This window comes from Oncorhynchus keta, chromosome 1 (assembly GCF_023373465.1).
Source record: "Oncorhynchus keta strain PuntledgeMale-10-30-2019 chromosome 1, Oket_V2, whole genome shotgun sequence".
Taxonomy (NCBI): domain Eukaryota; kingdom Metazoa; phylum Chordata; class Actinopteri; order Salmoniformes; family Salmonidae; genus Oncorhynchus; species Oncorhynchus keta.
In genome coordinates this window covers 55348684-55369278 of record NC_068421.1, presented here as the reverse complement: position 1 = coordinate 55369278, position 20595 = coordinate 55348684, and the positions used below count along the sequence as shown (strand labels likewise).

At 40.7% G+C, this 20595-nt stretch overlaps 2 protein-coding genes across 7 annotated transcripts in view; one reads left to right on the top strand and one right to left on the bottom strand.

Moving 5' to 3' along the window:
• The first annotated feature begins 4138 nt into the window (after nucleotides 1–4138).
• On the top strand, nucleotides 4139–7026 carry LOC118396633 (gamma-interferon-inducible lysosomal thiol reductase-like). The gene is made up of 5 exons (XM_052521378.1): nucleotides 4139–4144; nucleotides 5572–5791; nucleotides 5954–6036; nucleotides 6334–6486; nucleotides 6725–7026. Exons 1-5 carry the CDS (start codon nucleotides 4139–4141, stop codon nucleotides 6824–6826), a joined length of 564 nt encoding a protein of 187 aa, XP_052377338.1. The 3' UTR covers nucleotides 6827–7026.
• A 9006-nt stretch (nucleotides 7027–16032) lies between these two features.
• Nucleotides 16033–20595, bottom strand: part of LOC118388227 (cAMP-specific 3',5'-cyclic phosphodiesterase 4D-like) — a 177864-nt gene continuing 173301 nt past the window's right edge. For all 6 annotated transcript variants that reach the window (XM_052528059.1, XM_035777065.2, XM_035777074.2 and 3 more), the window contains 2 exons: nucleotides 17975–18157; nucleotides 16033–17022 (listed from right to left, as the gene is read on the bottom strand). In XM_052528059.1, the coding sequence (XP_052384019.1) occupies nucleotides 16459–17022; nucleotides 17975–18157 (747 nt within the window). In that variant the 3' untranslated portion in view covers nucleotides 16033–16458. The remainder of the gene's footprint in view (nucleotides 17023–17974; nucleotides 18158–20595) is intronic.

Below are 20595 nucleotides of genomic sequence, written 5' to 3'. Positions count from 1 at the left end.
CTGTAAAATGGGCTGTAAGCAACATTAGTCCAACTCTGTAAAATGGACTGTAAGCAACATTTGTCCAACTCTGTAAAATGGGCTGTAAGCAACATTAGTCCAACTCTGTAAAATGGGCTGTAAGCAACATTAGTCCAACTCTGTAAAATGGACTGTAAGCAACATTAGTCCAACTCTGTAAAATGGGCTGTAAGCAACATTAGTCCAACTCTGTAAAATGGGCTGTAAGCAACATTAGTCCAACTCTGTAAAATGGACTGTAAGCAACATTAGTCCAACTCTGTAAAATGGACTGTAAGCAACATTAGTCCAACTCTGTAAAATGGGCTGTAAGCAACATTTGTCCAACTCTGTAAAATGGGCTGTAAGCAACATTAGTCCAACTCTGTAAAATGGGCTGTAAGCAACATTAGTCCAACTCTGTAAAATGGACTGTAAGCAACATTAGTCCAACTCTGTAAAATGGGCTGTAAGCAACATTAGTCCAACTCTGTAAAATGGGCTGTAAGCAACATTAGTCCAACTCTGTAAAATGGACTGTAAGCAACATTAGTCCAACTCTGTAAAATGGACTGTAAGCAACATTAGTCCAACTCTGTAAAATGGGCTGTAAGCAACATTAGTCCAACTCTGTAAAATGGACTGTAAGCAACATTAGTCCAACTCTGTAAAATGGACTGTAAACAACATTAGTCCAACTCTGTAAAATGGACTGTAAGCAACATTAGTCCAACTCTGTAAAATGGACTGTAAGCAACATTAGTCCAACTCTGTAAAATGGACTGTAAGCAACATTAGTCCAACTCTGTAAAATGGACTGTAAGCAACATTAGTCCAACTCTGTAAAATGGACTGTAAACAACATTAGTCCAACTCTGTAAAATGGACTGTAAGCAACATTAGTCCAACTCTGTAAAATGGACTGTAAGCAACATTAGTCCAACTCTGTAAAATGGACTGTAAGCAACATTAGTCCAACTCTGTAAAATGGACTGTAAGCAACATTAGTCCAACTCTGTAAAATGGACTGTAAAACATTAGTCCAACTCTGTAAAATGGGCTGTAAGCAACATTAGTCCAACTCTGTAAAATGGGCTGTAAGCAACATTAGTCCAACTCTGTAAAATGGACTGTAAGCAACATTTGTCCAACTCTGTAAAATGGGCTGTAAGCAACATTAGTCCAACTCTGTAAAATGGGCTGTAAGCAACATTAGTCCAACTCTGTAAAATGGACTGTAAGCAACATTAGTCCAACTCTGTAAAATGGGCTGTAAGCAACATTAGTCCAACTCTGTAAAATGGGCTGTAACAACATTAGTCCAACTCTGTAAAATGGACTGGCAACTTAGTCCAACTCTGTAAAATGGACTGTAACATTAGTCCAACTCTGTAAAATGGGCTGTAAGCAACATTTGTCCAACTCTGTAAAATGGGCTGTAAGCAACATTAGTCCAACTCTGTAAAATGGGCTGTAAGCAACATTTGTCCAACTCTGTAAAATGGGCTGTAACAACATTAGTCCAACTCTGTAAAATGGGCTGTAAGCAACATTAGTCCAACTCTGTAAAATGGACTGTAAGCAACATTAGTCCAACTCTGTAAAATGGGCTGTAAGCAACATTAGTCCAACTCTGTAAAATGGGCTGTAAGCAACATTAGTCCAACTCTGTAAAATGGACTGTAAGCAACATTAGTCCAACTCTGTAAAATGGACTGTAAGCAACATTAGTCCAACTCTGTAAAATGGGCTGTAAGCAACATTAGTCCAACTCTGTAAAATGGACTGTAAGCAACATTAGTCCAACTCTGTAAAATGGACTGTAAACAACATTAGTCCAACTCTGTAAAATGGACTGTAAGCAACATTAGTCCAACTCTGTAAAATGGACTGTAAGCAACATTAGTCCAACTCTGTAAAATGGACTGTAAGCAACATTAGTCCAACTCTGTAAAATGGACTGTAAGCAACATTAGTCCAACTCTGTAAAATGGACTGTAAGCAACATTAGTCCAACTCTGTAAAATGGACTGTAAGCAACATTAGTCCAACTCTGTAAAATGGACTGTAAACAACATGAGTCCAACTCTGTAAAATGGACTGTAAGCAACATTAGTCAAACTCTGTAAAATTGACTGTAAGCAACATTAGTCCAACTCTGTAAAATGGACTGTAAGCAACATTAGTCCAACTCTGTAAAATGGACTGTAAACAACATGAGTCCAACTCTGTAAAATGGACTGTAAGCAACATTAGTCAAACTCTGTAAAATTGACTGTAAGCAACATTAGTCCAACTCTGTAAAATGGACTGTAAACAACATTAGTCCAACTCTGTAAAATGGACTGTAAGCAACATTAGTCCAACTCTGTAAAATGGACTGTAAACAACATTAGTCCAACTCTGTAAAATGGACTGTAAGCAACATTAGTCCAACTCTGTAAAATGGACTGTAAGCAACATTAGTCCAATGTAAAATGGACTGTAAACAACATTAGTCCAACTCTGTAAAATGGGCTGTAAACAACATTAGTCCAACTCTGTAAAATGGACTGTAAGCAACATTAGTCCAACTCTGTAAAATGGGCTGTAAACAACATTAGTCCAACTCTGTAAAATGGACTGTAAGCAACATTAGTCCAACTCTGTAAAATGGACTGTAAGCAACATTAGTCCAACTCTGTAAAATGGGCTGTAAACAACATTAGTCCAACTCTGTAAAATGGACTGTAAGCAACATTAGTCCAACTCTGTAAAATGGGCTGTAAACAACATTAGTCCAACTCTGTAAAATGGACTGTAAGCAACATTAGTCCAACTCTGTAAAATGGACTGTAAGCAACATTAGTCCAATGTAAAATGGACTGTAAACAACATTAGTCCAACTCTGTAAAATGGGCTGTAAACAACATTAGTCCAACTCTGTAAAATGGACTGTAAGCAACATTAGTCCAACTCTGTAAAATGGGCTGTAAACAACATTAGTCCAACTCTGTAAAATGGGCTGTAAGCAACATTAGTCCAACTCTGTAAAATGGACTGTAAGCAACATTAGTCCAACTCTGTAAAATGGACTGTAAGCAATATTAGTCCAACTCTGTAAAATGGACTGTAAGCAACATTAGTCCAACTCTGTAAAATGGACTGTAAGCAACATTTGTCCAACTCTGTAAAATGGACTGTAAGCAACATTTGTCCAACTCTGTAAAATGGACTGTAAGCAACATTAGTCCAACTCTGTAAAATGGACTGTAAGCAACATTAGTCCAACTCTGTAAAATGGACTGTAAGCAACATTAGTCCAACTCTGTAAAATGGACTGTAAGCAACATTAGTCCAACTCTGTAAAATTGACTGTAAGCAACATTAGTCCAACTCTGTAACATGGGCTGTAAACAACATTAGTCCAACTCTGTAAAATGGGCTGTAAGCAACATTTGTCCAACTCTGTAAAATGGGCTATAAGCAACATTTGTCCAACTCTGTAAAATTGACTGTAAGCAACATTAGTCCAACTCTGTAAAATGGACTGTAAACAACATTAGTCCAACTCTGTAAAATTGTTATTGCATTACTTTCTGGCTGCACATAAACAATGGTATGTTTTCATGTTGTATTTGTTAGACTGGTAGTTTTGTATAGGCCTAAATTAACCATTTATTAAAAAGAGTATAGTTGTCAAAATACCTTTTTGTTGACATTTTTACTGACAGTTTTCTGAGAAAAGCAATCCCTTGCTCAGAATGCAATTGAGTGTAAACGTTGGGAGAATTGTGATATCTACTGTCAAAATGTGGTCAGGTGGTCTATGATGTTCCTCACTGTTGTCTTGGCAATTTTCTGTGAAGTTAGTCACTACTGATGATGGACTGCTTTATTTAGGTACTGCTTTGATGTTGTGACTGTATGTATGTTATTAATTATCTATTAGATAATTAATTAATCAATTAAGAAGGCTGTTACTCTGGCCTAAGTTTTACGTTTGTTCTTCTGCCTGTTTTGCCAACCAATTTGTCTCCAAGTAAAGAGAAGTGGTTGAAGAGATGATATGGCTGTTGTAATTGCTGTGGGATGTCCAATGAGAGAGTTTGGCTTCTCAAGTGGTCACAAAAATCCATCTCGTTAGCACATCCTGAGGATGATCGTAATCATTGGTGGGAGGAGCTCCAACCCACTGGCTTTTCAAATTGGTCAGCGTGTTGTCTGAGATAAGTGTCAAGGAAGGCTTTGGCTTCAGTACCTGTAAGCAACATGACGTTTGCACCTGTGTTTGTCATTCTTCTTCTGCTCTACTTTCAAGAAATCCCAAGGAAAGTCGAAGCCCAAACCGGCTAGTGAAGGGATCATCAAGGATGATCATCAAGTTTGAATAACTGCACTGAGACATTATTATAATGACAACTGCTGGGCTCAGTTTAGGTTTGTTTTATCAAATCTATTCAAGATTTTTTTTTTCTTGATTCTGTCTTGAAGTATTTCATCTGTCGCAGTTGAATGATTAAAGTGTCCTTTTCTACAAAAATCAAATGTCCTTTTTGTGTGTAATATCACCAGGCATTAAGACATTCTCCTGCAATTATATGTAAATGTCAGTGTATATCCCATATTCCCAAACATTGTTTCACAGGATTGTGGGTTCAGTTTAAATTGATGTTCAAAGAGTTCCTTGTCCATGATTGAATGAGTCATGCTTTCGAAATTGAGCACCAGAGGTCCTACATTTCGTGAGGGCATGTGACTGAAGCCAAATGTCAATGAGAGATGTGACGCCAACAAGCTGTTTTGTTTCGGTTCAAGTTATCCCTTAAATGTGTCTTCATGAGTATTTTAAAGCCCTCCATTTTACTATGATTTCTAAACATTCAACATGTAACTGGGGGTTGGAAGTTGTTTTGGTTCCCACAATATTCACTATCAGGTCAATTCCAGGCAAGTCATTATTTTCTCTAATTGAAACAGTAAGCCTGCCGTGTGTGAGAAGATACATTTCAAGATTATGTTATAATACTGTTATTGCATCAAATGGTTGTTTAATGCAACAGAACAGGTGGTTCTCAAAACACTTTAATCTATGTGTGTTCTACTGAGGATGGGCCTTTGGGAGATTTAACGCTGACAGAAGATTTACCATGTCTTTGGGTGATAAGCCAAACAAGACTGCATTCCATAGCATGAGTTAATGTTTCTGTACTGGGGGAACCAGGGGGGCTGGGGGCCAGACTGGTTTCTACACATTGACACATTACACAGTTTTTACAGCATGTACTGTTTGCTGTCAATTATTAGTATCTTTCATACAAATGTTATCCTTGTGACCCATTTCCATACATCTGTTTGTCATGAACATCCAGGAGGGACTTTGCTATAAAATACTGTGGTATAGTCCTGCTGGTTGGGCTCTCAATGAATCACCAATGGGGGGGCTAGTTGACAAGCTCCATTACTGCAGTAATTAAATATTAAAGTGGACTTGATTTTGAAGAAATGTAAGTCTCTCCTTTTGATTAGAATGATTCCACGACACGTGCTCTCCCTGAACATGTATCACACGTGTTCATGGATCCTGTCTAGGTTCAGAAGCAGTGTCTAGAGCTCAATGCCACCAGGCCCAACTTGGCGGTACCCCGAGTGGAGGTGACCCTGTACTATGAGAGCCTGTGTCCAGGCTGCAGGGCCTTCCTCACCCAGCAGCTCTTTCCCACCTGGGCCATGCTCCAAGACATCATGGACGTCAAATTGGTGCCCTACGGCAATGCACAGGTAGGCCTCTTCTCGAAGTGGAGAGCACTGGGTCAGGTTCAGTAGGGCACATTTTAAAAAGTGAAGTTCAGGTTGTACCTCCGTTTAGGCCTTTTGATGGATCCGTGTTCAGTTAGACTACTGAGTGAATAAGAACATTAGAGAAATCAACCGTAATCACAGAAGTGAATCTTGTGTTGTGTTAATGCTGCAGTCTTATTCCTGGTGTTCTTTCACGGGAGCTTCCCTCAGGGAATTCTCCCTTCACCTGTCAACATGGAGAACCAGAGTGTCATGGTAACACGATTGAGGTGCGCCTGCCAATCAAATGGCAAACTGCTTGTAACCTGAAATATTGTTCATTCATGATTTAATACCTTCCGCTTAGGCATGTTTTCTACATTCAGTGGGTCGGTACTCAGCATTCCAAGTCATTTACTGCATGGAATCTGCAGCTAACTTTCTTGATGCTGCCCAACCTGTGAGTATTGTACTGTTTTTAACTTAATGTTTTAGCTGTTGCATATTTCGTCATTCAAAATGCATTTGTGCACTTGTTTACATCAAGGGCTCTGGTTGCATTCTGTTCTCTAGTGCTTACAGCTGCACATCCCATCCATGATGTGGGACAGTGTAACGTCCTGTGTGAAGGGAGAGCTCGGCTTCAAACTGATGCATGAGAACGCCCTGAAGACCAAAGCTCTCAGTCCGGCCAAAACACACGTCCCCTGGGTGACTATTAATGGGGTAAGAAGACCGTTCCGGGACTGAAACTAGGTGCACAATGTAGATAACATGGCTATAGTACAACCAGGGGTGAGTATCTACTGGTTATCAACAATGGGGTTACCGAGTAATGTTTTTCTGAGCGGATACAGTGCTACTTAAAACTCTTAAGTGTATAGCCGGTCATGCAATTAAACACTGTGCCGATGTCAAGCCTGTACATTGACTTTCCACTTCCTCCTCCTTTGCTGCTTTGCAGGAATACACGGAGGACTTTCAGGACAAAGCAATGTCATCGCTTTTCAACTTGGTCTGCAAAATGTACAAGATGAGTAGCAGGGGGTTACTGGTCCTTGTTTGAGGTTTAATATGAATTACATTTAAAGTCATAAACTGTGGTCAACATGTACTTGGTCATGGGCTAGGCTAAAATGTAATGACCACCCATATTTGTCCACGGGGAGGTAAGCCCCCTGCCTGGACTGGGGCACAGAAGAAACTACTGTACTGAAACCAACAGTCATGTTTTTAAATATTTTGTTACAATATAAGTACCAGCTTCCCTGATTAACTTGAATGGTCTTTCAAAAACATCAGTTGCTGAACTGTATTTCATGAATTGAAAGATTAAAAAATATAAATATATTTTGTCAGTGTGTACAATACTGTGTTAAATAACTCCCTATGTATTGATAAATAAACCCAATGCTAACAAATTGAGGTTCATTGTTTTGTATGAACAGTTTGTAAATATCTTTCAAGCCTTCATCCAGAAAGCTTAACCCTCAAGCTACCAACATATTTGACATGCATCGATGACCAACTTGGGGTCATTTTGAAGCTATTGGAAAAAGCAACAATCATGGCAGAATATCAACTTCTTGTCAACATCATTAGACATGTAATGTTATCTGTGGAAAAACCTTTGACTTATTTTAAAATGAATTAGCATATTCTGGAGAACAATGTTCCTTTTATGTGCAGCTTTTTTCAAAAGTACAGGTAACATAGTGTCTAAATATGGTTTTGGGCCACCACAAGCCGCTAGAACAGCTTCAATGCGCCTTGAGGTAGATTCTACAAGTAATTCTATAGTTTGGTTGAAAATGCTATTTTAGGCGCTGCTCCAAAAAGTGTTATTGCATTGATCGGGTGACTGACACACCCTTTAAACAATGTATGGTCCTTTTGAGACCCCTCTTTCAAAGTCATAAATCTCTTTTTCTAGCAATGGCATCCAAAAGACTGGGCACAACCTAATTATTTTGCACACGTTTGTTAGCGTTTCTCCTTTGCCAAGATAATCCATCCACCTGACAGATGTGGCATATCAAGAAGCTGATATAACAGCATGATCATTACACAGGTTCACCTTGTGCTGGGGACAAGGCCATTCTAAAATGTTCCGTTTTGTCACAAAACACAATGCCACAGATGTCTTAAGCGTGATCATTGCACAGGTGCACCTTGTGTTGGGGACAATAAAAGGCCACAGATGTCTCAAGTTGAGAGGAATGTCCACCACAGCTGTAGCCAGAGAATTGAATGTTCATTTCTCTACCATAAACTGCCTCTAACGTCTTTTTTGAAAATTTGGCAGTATGTCCAACCGGCCTCTCAACCGCAGACCATGTGTAACCATGCCAGCACAGGACCTCATCTGCCTTCTTCACCTGCGGAATTGTCTTAGACCAGCCCCCCGGAAGTATTTCTGTCTTTAATAAAGCTCTTTAGTGGGGAAAAACTCCTGATTGACTGGGCCTTGCTCCCAAGTGGGTGGGCCTATGCTTCCCCAGGCCCACCCACGGCTGTGCCCATGCACAGTCATGTGAAATCCATAGATTGGGGCCAATCAATTGACTGATTTCCTTATGAACTCTAACTCAGTAAAATCGTTAATTGTTGAATGTTGCGTTTTATATTTTTGTTCAGTATAAGTGTTTCTAAAATCCTCGATGGGGAAAAATAATTGGAAACATTTCCTTGTTTGACCTCTAGATTTTATGGGTATTATGACTCATACTGTGGTTGGTTATTTGAAACAGCTGTATAGTGCTTGGGTAAAAAACAAAACCTGCCCCCAGGGTCGTGCCCCAGGACAGAGTTTGGGAAACCCTGCTCTTTAGAGCCCTAAATCTAGACCCAACCAAGATTTATTATATTGAAAAGATAGTTGAAGTGATCGCTCTAACATTGGAAAGGTCCTCAAAAATGGAAGGCAGGCAGGAGGAGGCGAGATCAGGTGGGACCAGTGGCGACTCGTCATTCAGGGCGTTTTGAGCGGCCTGTTTTGCTTGTTATTTTGCCATTAATACATGTCACATATCAGTTTGCGAACAATGTTTTAAAAAAAAAGTGAGTTCACAGGCAACTCCAAAATGCAGGTGTTTCAGCCTAGCTCAGTGCTTTGTGGTGGTGGGGCTAACCAGCAGAAATACAGAGCGTTGCACCTGATTGGCTCTGTTTTCTGTCACTCATGGGACAGTACGTCATCCCCAATTCTAAGGTTAGAGCTTTGAAATTTGATCCCTTTGGGTCCTGCCATTGAGTTATATTAGAAGTGCCCATCCAAAAAGGCTCAATGTCATTGGCCACAGAATGACATCAAATGAGTCGTTTGGAAGGAATCAGTGGCTAACTGCAAGCGTTGCAAAGAAACCACTAAAGTTAGTGGTTCCCACCATAGAAAACCACTAAAGTTAGTGGTTCCCACCATAAATCCAAAGAATGCCAGACTTTGACAAAGGACTGCTACGAGTCCAACAATGTAATGTATGCTGCTGCATAAATGATGTAATATGCAAGGGAGAAATGTATACTGTAGCTAAGTAATACTAAGTGTATGTTGGGCTACTAACAGCTTACTACACATGTGCCTCACGCAAATATGTTGGTCTATTTTCACCAATGCAGTATTGTAAACACACTGACTACTTGTTTTGTACAGCTTTGACAGTGCTACTGATAGAAATGGTGGTGCTTGGCTTGCACGTGCAAATTCAGCACACACAACATTCTATAATATAATTGTGTGTTTTACGTGTTAAATTAAAAGCCCTTTTAAAACACGAAAATAGTGTTATATGACGTGTATCTTTTTTGACACGCAAAGACCCAAACGACGTTCAATGTCCCTCACGCTAATAATTTGGTCTATTTCTCACCTCTTTAATTTCACCTGCTGTTCTAACTTGGTGGTGCACAAATAGCCTATAAACTGTTTTAGATAAATGTAATAATCGATGATTGTAAGAGCTTTCATTGTCTGTTTATATGCCCCATGTGTTTATCCCACGGTTCTGACGTGTACAGGGAGAACACTGTAAGAACAGCCCATGTTCTTAAGGATGGCCTCTTATCCGCGTGTCATCCCCCTATGCCATAGTTTGTACATCTCAATTGTCAGTATGTGTAGTGGTTTTGCTGACATTGCGTCCCACTTTTTTTGTTGTTTGCCCCATCAATATTTACATGCTAAAATGGCCACTGGGTGGGACCATTCTAGACAATAAGAGCATGCACAACTGCGATATAAAGTCTTCTTTTTTTTAAAGTTGCCGAAATACCATGCGTCTACTTATATCAGTGCATTCGTAACAAACTAACTATCCCGAATCGTCTACTTTATTCGATCAAAAAAAATCAACACGTAACAAATTAGCAATTGCATTTTTATCGTTGACCTCCATGCAAAAAAAATCTTCACTTCGTGGTCTTATTTTCGTGAACAGACTTGGGGCGTCGTAAACCCATGGCTTAATAATAAAAAATAATTAAAAAGGTCTGCTATGCAGTTGTCGGTTAACGCGGAGCGACACAAGCAGCAGTTCACGGTGAATGATCTCTGCACACGCAGGTACACTACCTTTAAAAGCTGCATTGCAAATAATATCCCGCGTTCAAATTGACATGTAGAATAAAGCTTGAATCAAAGATTAGGCCGGGATTCAATAAAACAGAAATGAACTATTTGCGCACAGACAGATTTAAGAATAGGCACAAAAAACGATCCATTTAATAGGCATACAGGTTTTCATATTTATTGGCATTTTCACTTTGAACAACTTGTACTCCAGAAACTTTGGGCTTTAAAAATGATAAACAAAACGAAGCAAATTCTCGAAACAAATATTGGAGCGATAGATGTATACATTTTGAAAGGTATTACTTGATTTTTTTTTAGGCTCCAGAAAAATGTATTGAAAGCTAGAATCCTTAATTGAAACAACAATGTAACTAAATAAATAAATAAAAAAAGGAATGGGCCTGGAGAAATGTACCCACACTCTAATTCATAGACTGAGCTATGGATGCAAGGGACTGACCCTCCACGCTATCAAAATTATAGTTTGAACCATGTTTTGAGGCTATACAGTGTTTGTTTACATTTACATTGTTTACAAACATCGGAGTAAAACAAGCTTATATTTGTGGTTCTGATGGGAATATATTAGTCCAAAAATGCATGTCACAACTACAGATTCTATCGTTAAGATCTCTTTTTACAGTACTTACATTTTGACAGACAAATATACTAGGAATAAATATCGGACTTGGAACAACATTGAGGATGAGGAGACGGACATAGAACAGAAGTACAACAGTAATGGCATGCCGTCGTGTGTCACTGTTTCAGAGCAAAGCAATACAAAGGGACCAAGGGAACAAATGATCACCATTCTAACTTCTCAGCCAACACGTTTAACACTGAATGGCACTGATTTATGTACGTTTTACCCTCAATACAGTTGAGCTCCTCCCCATCACAATTTAAGGTTCTTATTTCAGCTGTTTGCTTGTTCATGACCAAACAGCTGAGTGAATGGAATACTGTCAAAGTACAGTATGTATGAATACTAATGTACTCTTCTCCTGCCTTACCAGGAAAAAAGTAAGGGGAGTAAAGAGTAATAGAGAGTAAGAGTAAAGAGTAATACTTTGTAGTGTTAGTTCCCAGGCAAGTTAACCAAGCTGGAGCTGTTGAACTTTTTTGGAAGTACTGTTCATTTCAAATTTCACTGTCCTATCGCTTTAAAATGGGAGGTATTCTTATCACAGGAGGTTGGTTGCACCTTAATTGGGGAGGACGAGCTCGTGATAATGGTTGGAGCGGAATAAGTGGAATGGTATCAAACACATGGTTCCCATATGGTTTCCGTCATTCCATTCGCTCCGTTCCAGCCAGCATTATGAGCCGTCCTCTCCACAGCAGCCTCCACTGATTCTTCTCTATGTACAGTACCAGTCAAAAGTTTAGACACCTACTCATTCAAGGGTGTTTAATTGTACTATTTTCTACATTGTAGAATAATAGTGAAGACAAACTATTAACACATATGGAATCATGTAGCAACCTGGAATACATTTGAATTAACAGGTGTGCCTTGTTAAATGTTAACATGTGTAATTTCTTTCCTTCTTAATGCGTTTGTGACAAGGTAGGGGTTGTATACAGAAGATATCCCTATTTGATAAAAGACCAAGTCCATATTATGTCAAGAACAGCTCAAATAAGCAAAGAGAAACGAAAGTCCATCATTACTTTAAGACATGAATTCGGAAAATTTCAAGAACTTTGTTGGTTTTTGCGACTGCACTTGAAGAAACTATCAAGTGCGATGATGAAACTAGCTCTCATGAGGACCGCAACAGGAAAGGAAAACCCAGAGTTACCTCTGCTGCAGAGGATAAGTCCATTAGAGTTAACTGCACCTCAGATGGCAGGCCAAGTAAATGCTTCACAGAGTTCAAGTAACAGACACATCTCAACATCAACTGTTCAGAGGAGACTGTGTGAATCAGGCCTTCAAGGTCAAATTTCTGCAAAGAAACCACTACTAAAGGACACCAATAAGAAGAAGAGACTTGCTTGGGCCAAGAAACACAAGCAATGGACATTAGACCAGTGGAAATATGTGCTTTGGTCTGATGAGTCCAAATTTGAGATTTTTGATTCCAACTGCTGTGACATTGTGAGACACAGAGTAGGTGAACAGATGATCTCTGCATGTGTGGTTCCCACCGTGAAGCATGGAGGAGGTGTGATGGTGCTTTGCTGGTGACTCTGTCTGTGATTTATTTAGAATTCAAGGCACAAGTAACCAGCATGGCTACCACAGCATTCAGCGACACGCCATCCCATCTGGTTTGCGCTTAGTGTGACTATAATTTGTTTTTCAACAGGACAATGACTCAAAACACACATCTAGGCTGTGTAAGAGCTATTTGACCAAGGAGTTGCTGCATCAGATGACCTGGCATCCATAATCACCAGACCTCAACCCAGTTTGAGATGGTTTGGGATGAGTTGGACCGAAGAGTGAAGGAAAAGCAGCCAACAAGTGCTCAGAATATACAGTTGAAGTCAGAAGTTTACATAAACTTAGGTTGGAGTCATTAAAACTTATTTTTCAACAACTCCACAAACTTCTTAACAAACTAGAGTTTTGGCAAGTCGGTTAGGACATCTACTTTGTGCATGACAAGTAATTGTTCCAACAATTGTTTACAGACAGATTATTTCACTTATAACTCACTGTATCACAATTCCAGTGAGTCAGAAGTTTACATACACTAAGTTGACTGTGCCTTTAAACAGCTTGGAAAAGTTCCAGAAAATGAAGTCATGGCGTTTGAAGCTTCCGATAGGCTAATTGACATAAATTGACTGAATTGGAGGTGTACCTGTGGATGTATTTCAAGGCCTACCTTCAATCTCAGTGCCTCTTTGCTTGACATCATGGGAAAATCAAAAGAAATCAGCCAAGACCTCAGAAAAAAATTTGTGGACCTCCACAATATAACCTGAAATGCTTCTTAGCAAGGAAGAAGCCACTTCTCCAAACCCACCATAAAAATACTATGGTTTGCAATTGCACATGGGGACAAAGATTGCACTTATGGAGAAATCTTCCTGGGTCTGATGAAACAAAAATAGAACTGTTTGGCCATAATGACCATTGTTATGTTTGGCGGAAAATGGGGGAGGCTTGCAAGCCAAAGATCACCATCCTAACCGGTGGTGGCAACATCATGTTGTGGGGGTGCTTTGCTGCAGGAGGGACTGGTGCACTTCACAAAATAGATGGCTTCATGAGGAAGCAAAAGTATGTGGATATATTGAAGCAACATCTCAAGACATCAGTCAGGAAGTTAAAGCTTGGTCGCAAAATTGGTCTTTTACAAATGTACAATGACCCCAAGCATACTTCCAAAGTTGTGGCGAAATGGCTTAAGGTCAACAAAGTCATGGTATTGGAGTGGCCATCACAAAGCCCTGGCCTCAATCCCATAGCAAATGTGTGTGGGGAACTGAAAAAGCGTGTGCGAGAAAGGAGGCCAACAAACCTGACTCAGTTACACCAGCTCTGTTTGGAGGAATTGGCCAAACCACCCAACTTATTGTGGGATGCTTGTGGAAGGCTACCTGAAACATTTGACCCAAGTTAAGCAATTGAGTGTATGTAAACTTCTGACCCACTGGGAATGTGATGAAAGAAATAAAAGCTGAAATAAATCATTCTCTCTACTATTATTCTGACATTTCACATTAAAATAAAGTGGTGAACCCAACTGACCTAAGACAGGGAATTTTTTACAAGGATTAAATGTCAGGAATTGTGACAAACTGAGTTTAAATGTATTTGGTGTATGTAAACTTCCGACTTCAACTGTATATCTAGGAACTCCAAGACTGTTGGAAAAGCATTCCTCATGAAGCTGTTTGCGAGAATGCCAAGAGTGTACAAAGCTGTCATCAAGGCAAAGCTTGGATACTTTGAAGAATCTAAAATATATTTTTTAGTTACTACATGAATCCATATGTGTTCATAGTTTTGACGTCTTCGCTGTTATTCTACAATGTAGTAAATAGTAAAAAATAAAGAAAAACCCTTGAATGAGATGGTGTCCAAACTTTTGACTAGTACTGTACATCTGGGGTACAAGCATATTCTCCAACGTCTTACAATTCCTGTTGGTCCTTCCCTGTAGCATACTTGTTGAAAGTTATACAGCATTGGTGGAAAATGGATGTTTCAGTGTTTTGCTGTGGTCAATTGGCATTCACATACTGTAGATAAAAGCTGTATCCCTGTGAAGAGCAGAACATGAATCAACTTGACAAAATTGAATGAGGCATTTAAGTCGAAGCATTTACATCCAACGTATTAAGGTGCGACATTTTTCCCATGAAAAAAATTAGCATAATTCTAACAATTGATCAAATAACATGAATACAATCAACAGTTCAGAGAGAACATTGTGTTAAACCTTTCATAATGACTTAGGCTGGCAGATGCTTTGGTTCAAATTCCAAACACTTGTGGCACAATTTTCCCTATAAACTTGTTTCCCCTCAAGAACAAATTAAACAAGACATTAGGGGCTTATTCAGGCAAATTGGAAGTTATCAAATGTCAATACGGAAATTATTTTCTGTTGTGTTTTACAGGGAATCATATCATCTCTGTTCACTACATTTCTATCTGCAACTTTCAAAGCATCGCACCCTACTGGACAAAAACCCTTATTAGTCTACTCTGCGGCCCTGTCCAGAAACAACCCATAGCCCCTAGACACTTGTGGAGATCTGACAGGATTTCATAGGTTTAAGCTACAGTACATGACAATTTAACCACTCTGATAGGTTAGGTGGAATTATTACCACATTTATTACACCTATCCATTCCTCTCAGATCTACACAACCTTCAGTAAGCTGTCTAGTAGAATCATGGTTTGGCTCAAGCGCTTCAGAACTGAATTAATTTACAACAGAGATTGTAAAGTGCTACTGGATGGTGGAGGCACCCTGATAACTATGCTTACAAAGCACAGAGACAAACAGACATAATGAAGACATCCCAAATATATAAAAGAAAACAACCATTTCATATCATATTTAAAAATGTGACACAAACGTAAAACATGACCCCATAAAAAGAAATACAATGTTACGAATATGAGTGTAGTGGTGGTGTTTGTCTAGATTTAAAACAACCCAATCAACCACAGTACTTCAGGAAATGTTTAAATGCTTGACTTGTATAGAGTGGGGTCTGAAATTATTGACACCCTTGATAAAGAATAGCAATACTGACTGTATAAAATAAATAATAAAAATACTGAGCTATATTTTGTGCTAAAAAATGACTCCCCCTAAAAGGTAGGGGTCATAATTATTGACACCCCTAAAGATTTCCTGTTTGTTTCTTACTCCATACTTATTAACTTGCTTTCGTTCTCAAACTCTTCATTTAGATCAATAGAGGGCGCCAAACACATGTCAACCAGTTATGTATTTTTGTGTAACTTGAACCTCTTGAAGTTCTAAGAAACGTTTCTTGTCAGCGACAAAACTCGAAACAGGCAGTCTAGGTTAATTAAGGGGCACCCAAGAAGTCTGTGCTACATTAAAATCATTTCTCTCTACATACCCTGAGGTTTAAGTCACAATTATCTCACTATTCAGGTACATACTGGATTTGGTTAAACTTATCATTCACAGAACTCTCAGAAACTAAATCAAATATACTAGTTTATGCTTACTGAAATCAAACAAATGCAACAGTTCTAAGACCCTGTAAATTGATCACAATCCTTACAATATTCCATTGAATAGATCTATATTCCATCATTTTGAGGAAGACATTTTCTCAGTAGAATTCCTTGCTCCATCAGGAGACGTTGGTGAGACTGGTTAGCCATGTAATTAGTTCTACCTTTGATCAGCTAGACATATACAGCAGTCTGTTTCTGACACTTTACCCCTAGAATCAATTTACAGAAGGAGAAAAAAAGAGGATATAACGATACTTCTTGTTCTACAAGATTAAACGGAGGGAAAGTGGTCAGTGTAAAGGTGTCTTCAGTGTAAAGGGACTGTTGTCATTACAGACTGTTGTCAAAAAACCCACCCTGCACGTCCAATTGCTGCTGGGACCCACGAACCAAGGCAGGGACTGAATGAGGTGTTGGGTGGGCTAGGGTTGGTGTTACGTGCCAAGCCGTAGGTACGCTACACTATTGCCTTCCTGACCCAGTTCTCTGTCCATATCATCTCTGTCGTCCCCGTCCAGCCCGGGGCTCAACGTCCTGAGATGGCCGGGGCTCCTAACTGACATGGTGGTCAGACTGAGGGCCCGGCCAGGGTGAGGGGAGGGGGGCCGGTGTCTGGTGCTGCTGCTGCTGCTGGGCTCTGGGGATTGAGACAGGGCCGGGGTCTTCCTAGAAGTCTCTCCCTCCAGTGCCATCTCTTCCTCGGGTGAGCTCTCCAGGTCTGACTCGACGTCGCCCTCCTCCTCCTCCTCCTCCAGGGTGAGTTCAAACTGGAACTTGTCCCCTGTGGAGGTGCAGCAGCCCCCCGCCATGACCTCCAGGGCCCCTGGTCCCCCGTCAAGGTCCCTGTCCTCGAGGGTGGGTGAGGGGCTGCGCTGTATCATACTCTGGTACCACTCCCGGTTGTCCTCCAGCGTGTCCAGAATGTCCTGGGCGTCAGGGTGGACCAGGTCTGCCCACGTCTCCCACAGAGGGTGGACAATGTAGTCTATGAATCCCACCTGCAGGGGGGAGTAAATATGTGAGATGTAAATGCACAAAGACCCATACTTTTGAACTTTTGCTAAGACCATTGGTTTAAACCATTGGTCTCAAATGGCTAGTTGCTAGCTTTTCTCATAAACCATGCTGGCAAAATTTGCCACAATGCAATATCCAGCAACAAAATTCTTATCAGCCAATTAAAATTGTCTACGTAGTTGGATCTGATCCCAATACTTTCTCACTAAAGTATCCATTGAACTTTTAGCCAACTGTCTTAGCGAACTGTGACCCCAATCAGTCATAATGGTTTGGAAAAAATACAACCAGTTGACAAGACCTCCATCTTCAATTTATTTTTACGGTGGATGTAGCTAAAAATATAAACGCATAATCCCCGTAAAAGCACATGGATGTGTATGAAACGGTGAGCAAAAACTTGGAATTTGGTCATATATGCAGAAATGTGCCTTACTGCCTTTCGAACTTTGTGGAACATCAATAGCTTAGCCATGGAAGCATCATGTAAAATATATTGGAACACTCCACTTAACCAAGCAGTTGGATGGTTTAACAATCTCACTCTGGTGGTCAAATTGACCTGTTTAACAAATACAATTTCATGGTGGCTATACCGTTTAAGGTTTCCGGATCGAATTATCTGCTCAGCTGGCCGTCCCCAGCATCGTGGCAATTTTTGCCAGGTTGGCCTATGAGAAAATCTAACAGCTAGAAATGTAAGACCAATGATTTAAACCAATGGTTTTAGCAAAAGTTCACGAGTATGGCCCCACACTGTTTGATAGGTTCAAACAGACAGTATGACAATAACTTGTAAGCAACTGGGTCTGTTAAGCAGTGCCAAAGATCTGCGGGTGGGTTTGCAGATTTGCGTGAGTGAGAGAGCCTGCTCGCCTTCGCCTGCGTGCACACTACTTGTATGCTATGCACATGCGCTGTACATTACAGTACCTGGGTCTTCTCGACAGAGGCATTGTGTTTGTCACACATAGGGCTGATCTCCATGCCCTTGTCCCTCTCTCTGTCCCCCTGAGTGAAGAACTCCATCATGATGCGGTCCGTCCACTGGCGGTAGACGGCCAGTGGCTTGGTGGGGTTACTCAGGTCAGCACAGTGAACCATGTTCTGCAGGACCTTGAGACAAGCACAAAGGACCCCGTTAATCTATTGCTTTGATCTGTTCAGAATATCTTTTTAAATTACATATACACTACTTGTCAAAATTTTTAGAACACTTACATTGTAGAATACTAGGTATGACATCAAAACTGTGAAATAACACATATGGAATCATGTAATAACCAAAAAAGTGTTTTATATTTGAGATTCTTCAAATAGCCACACTTTGCCTTGATGACAGCTTTGCACACTCTTGGCATTCTCTCAACCAGCTTCATGGGGTAGTCACCTGGAATGCAATTAACAGATGTGTCTTGTTAAAAGTTAATTTGTCAAATTTCTTTCCTTAAAGCGTTTGAGCCAATCAGTTGTTGTGAAATGGTAGGGGGGAATACAGAAGATAGCCCTATTTGGTAAAAGACCAAGTCCATATTATGGCAAGAACCGCTCAAATAAGCAAAGAGAACCCATCATTACTTTAAGACATGAAGGTCGGTCAATACGGAACATTTCAAGAACTTTGAAAGTTTCTTCAATTGTAGTTGCAAAAACCATCAAGCGCTATGATGAAACTGGCTCTCCTGAGGACCGCAACAGGAATGGAAGACCCAGAGTTACGTCTGCTGCAGAGGATACGTTCATTAGAGTTAACTGCACCTCAGAATTTGTCCTCTGGTCTGGAGTCCATGTCTTTGTGAGAAGCGATGTGGGTCACCAGATGATCTCCGCATATGTATTTCCAACCATAAAGCATGGAGGAGGAGGTGTTATGATGTTGGGGTGCTTTGATGGTGACACTGTCTGTGATTTATTTAGAATTCAAGGCACACTTAACCAACATAGCTACAACAGCATTCTGCAGTGATACACCATTCCATCAGGTTTGGGCTAAGTGGGGCTTGTTTTTTTTGTGTTTAATTTGCTTTTCAACAGGACAATGACCCAACACACATCCAGGCTGTATAAGGGCTATTTTACCAAGAAGAAGAGCGATGGAGTGCTGCATCAGATTGACCTGGCATCCACAATCACCTGACCTCACCCCAATTGAGATGGTTTGGGATGAGTCAGACCGCAGAGTGAAGAAAAAGCAGCCAACAAGTGCTCAGCATATGTGGGAACTCCTTCAAGACTGTTGTAAAAGCATTACAGGTGAAGATGGTTGAGAGAATGATAAGAGTGTACAAAGCTGTAATCAAGGCAAAGGGTGGCAATTTGAAGAATCTCAAATATCAAATATACAGTGGTGGGAACAAGTATTTGATACACTGTCGATTTTGCAGGTTTTCCTACTTACAAAGCAAAAAAATACATTATTGTAATTTCGCTCATTACCTGTATTAACTGCACCTGTTTGAACTCGTTACCTGTATAAAAGACACCTGTCCACACACTCAATCAAACAGACTCCAACTTCTCCACAATGGCCAAGACCAGAGAGCTGTGTAAGGACATCAGGGTTCAAATTGTAGACCTGCACAAGGTTGGGATGGGCTACAGGACAATAGGCAAGCATCTTGGTGAGAGGGCAACAACTGTTGGCGCTATTATTAGAAAATGGAAGGAGTTCAAGATGACGGTCAATCACCCTCGGTCTGGGGCCCCATGCAAGAGCTCACCTTGTGGGGCATCAATGATCATGAGGAAGGTGAGGGATCAGCCCAGAACTACACGGCAGGACCTGGTCAATGACCAGAAGAGAGCTGGGACCACAGTCTCAAAGAAAACGATTAGTAACACACTACGCCGTCATGGATTAAAATCCTGCAGCGCACGCAAGGTCCCCCTGCTCAAGCCAGTCCAGGCCCATCTAAAGTTTGCCAATGACCATCTGGATGATCCAGAGGAGGAATGGGAGAAGGTCATGTGGTCTGGTGAGACAAAAATTTAGCTTTTTGGTCTAAACTCCACTCGCCGTGGTTGGAGGAAGAAGAAGGATGAATACAACCCCAAGAACATCATCCCAACCCAACCGTGAAGCATGGAGGTGGAAACATCATTCTTTGGGGATGCTTTTCTGCAAAGGGGACAGGACGACTGCACCGTATTGAGGGGAGGATGGATGGGGCCATGTATTGTGAGATCTTGGCCAACAACCTCCTTCCCTCAGTAAGAGCATTGAAGATGGGTCGTGGCTGGGTCTTCCAGCATGACAACGACCCGAAACACACAGCCAGGGCAACTAAGGAGTGGCTCCGTAAGAAGCATCTCAAGGTCCTGGAGTGGCCTAGCCAGTCTCCAGACCTGAACCCAATAGAAAATCTTTGGAGGGAGCTGAAAGTCCGTATTGCCCAGCGACAGCCCCAAAACCTGAAGGATCTGGAGAAGGTCTGTATGGAGGAGTGGGCCAAAATCTCTGCTGCAGTGTGTGCAAACCTGGTCAAGAACTACAGGAAACGTATGATCTCTGTAATTGCAAACAAAGGTTTCTGTACCAAATATTAAGTTCTGCT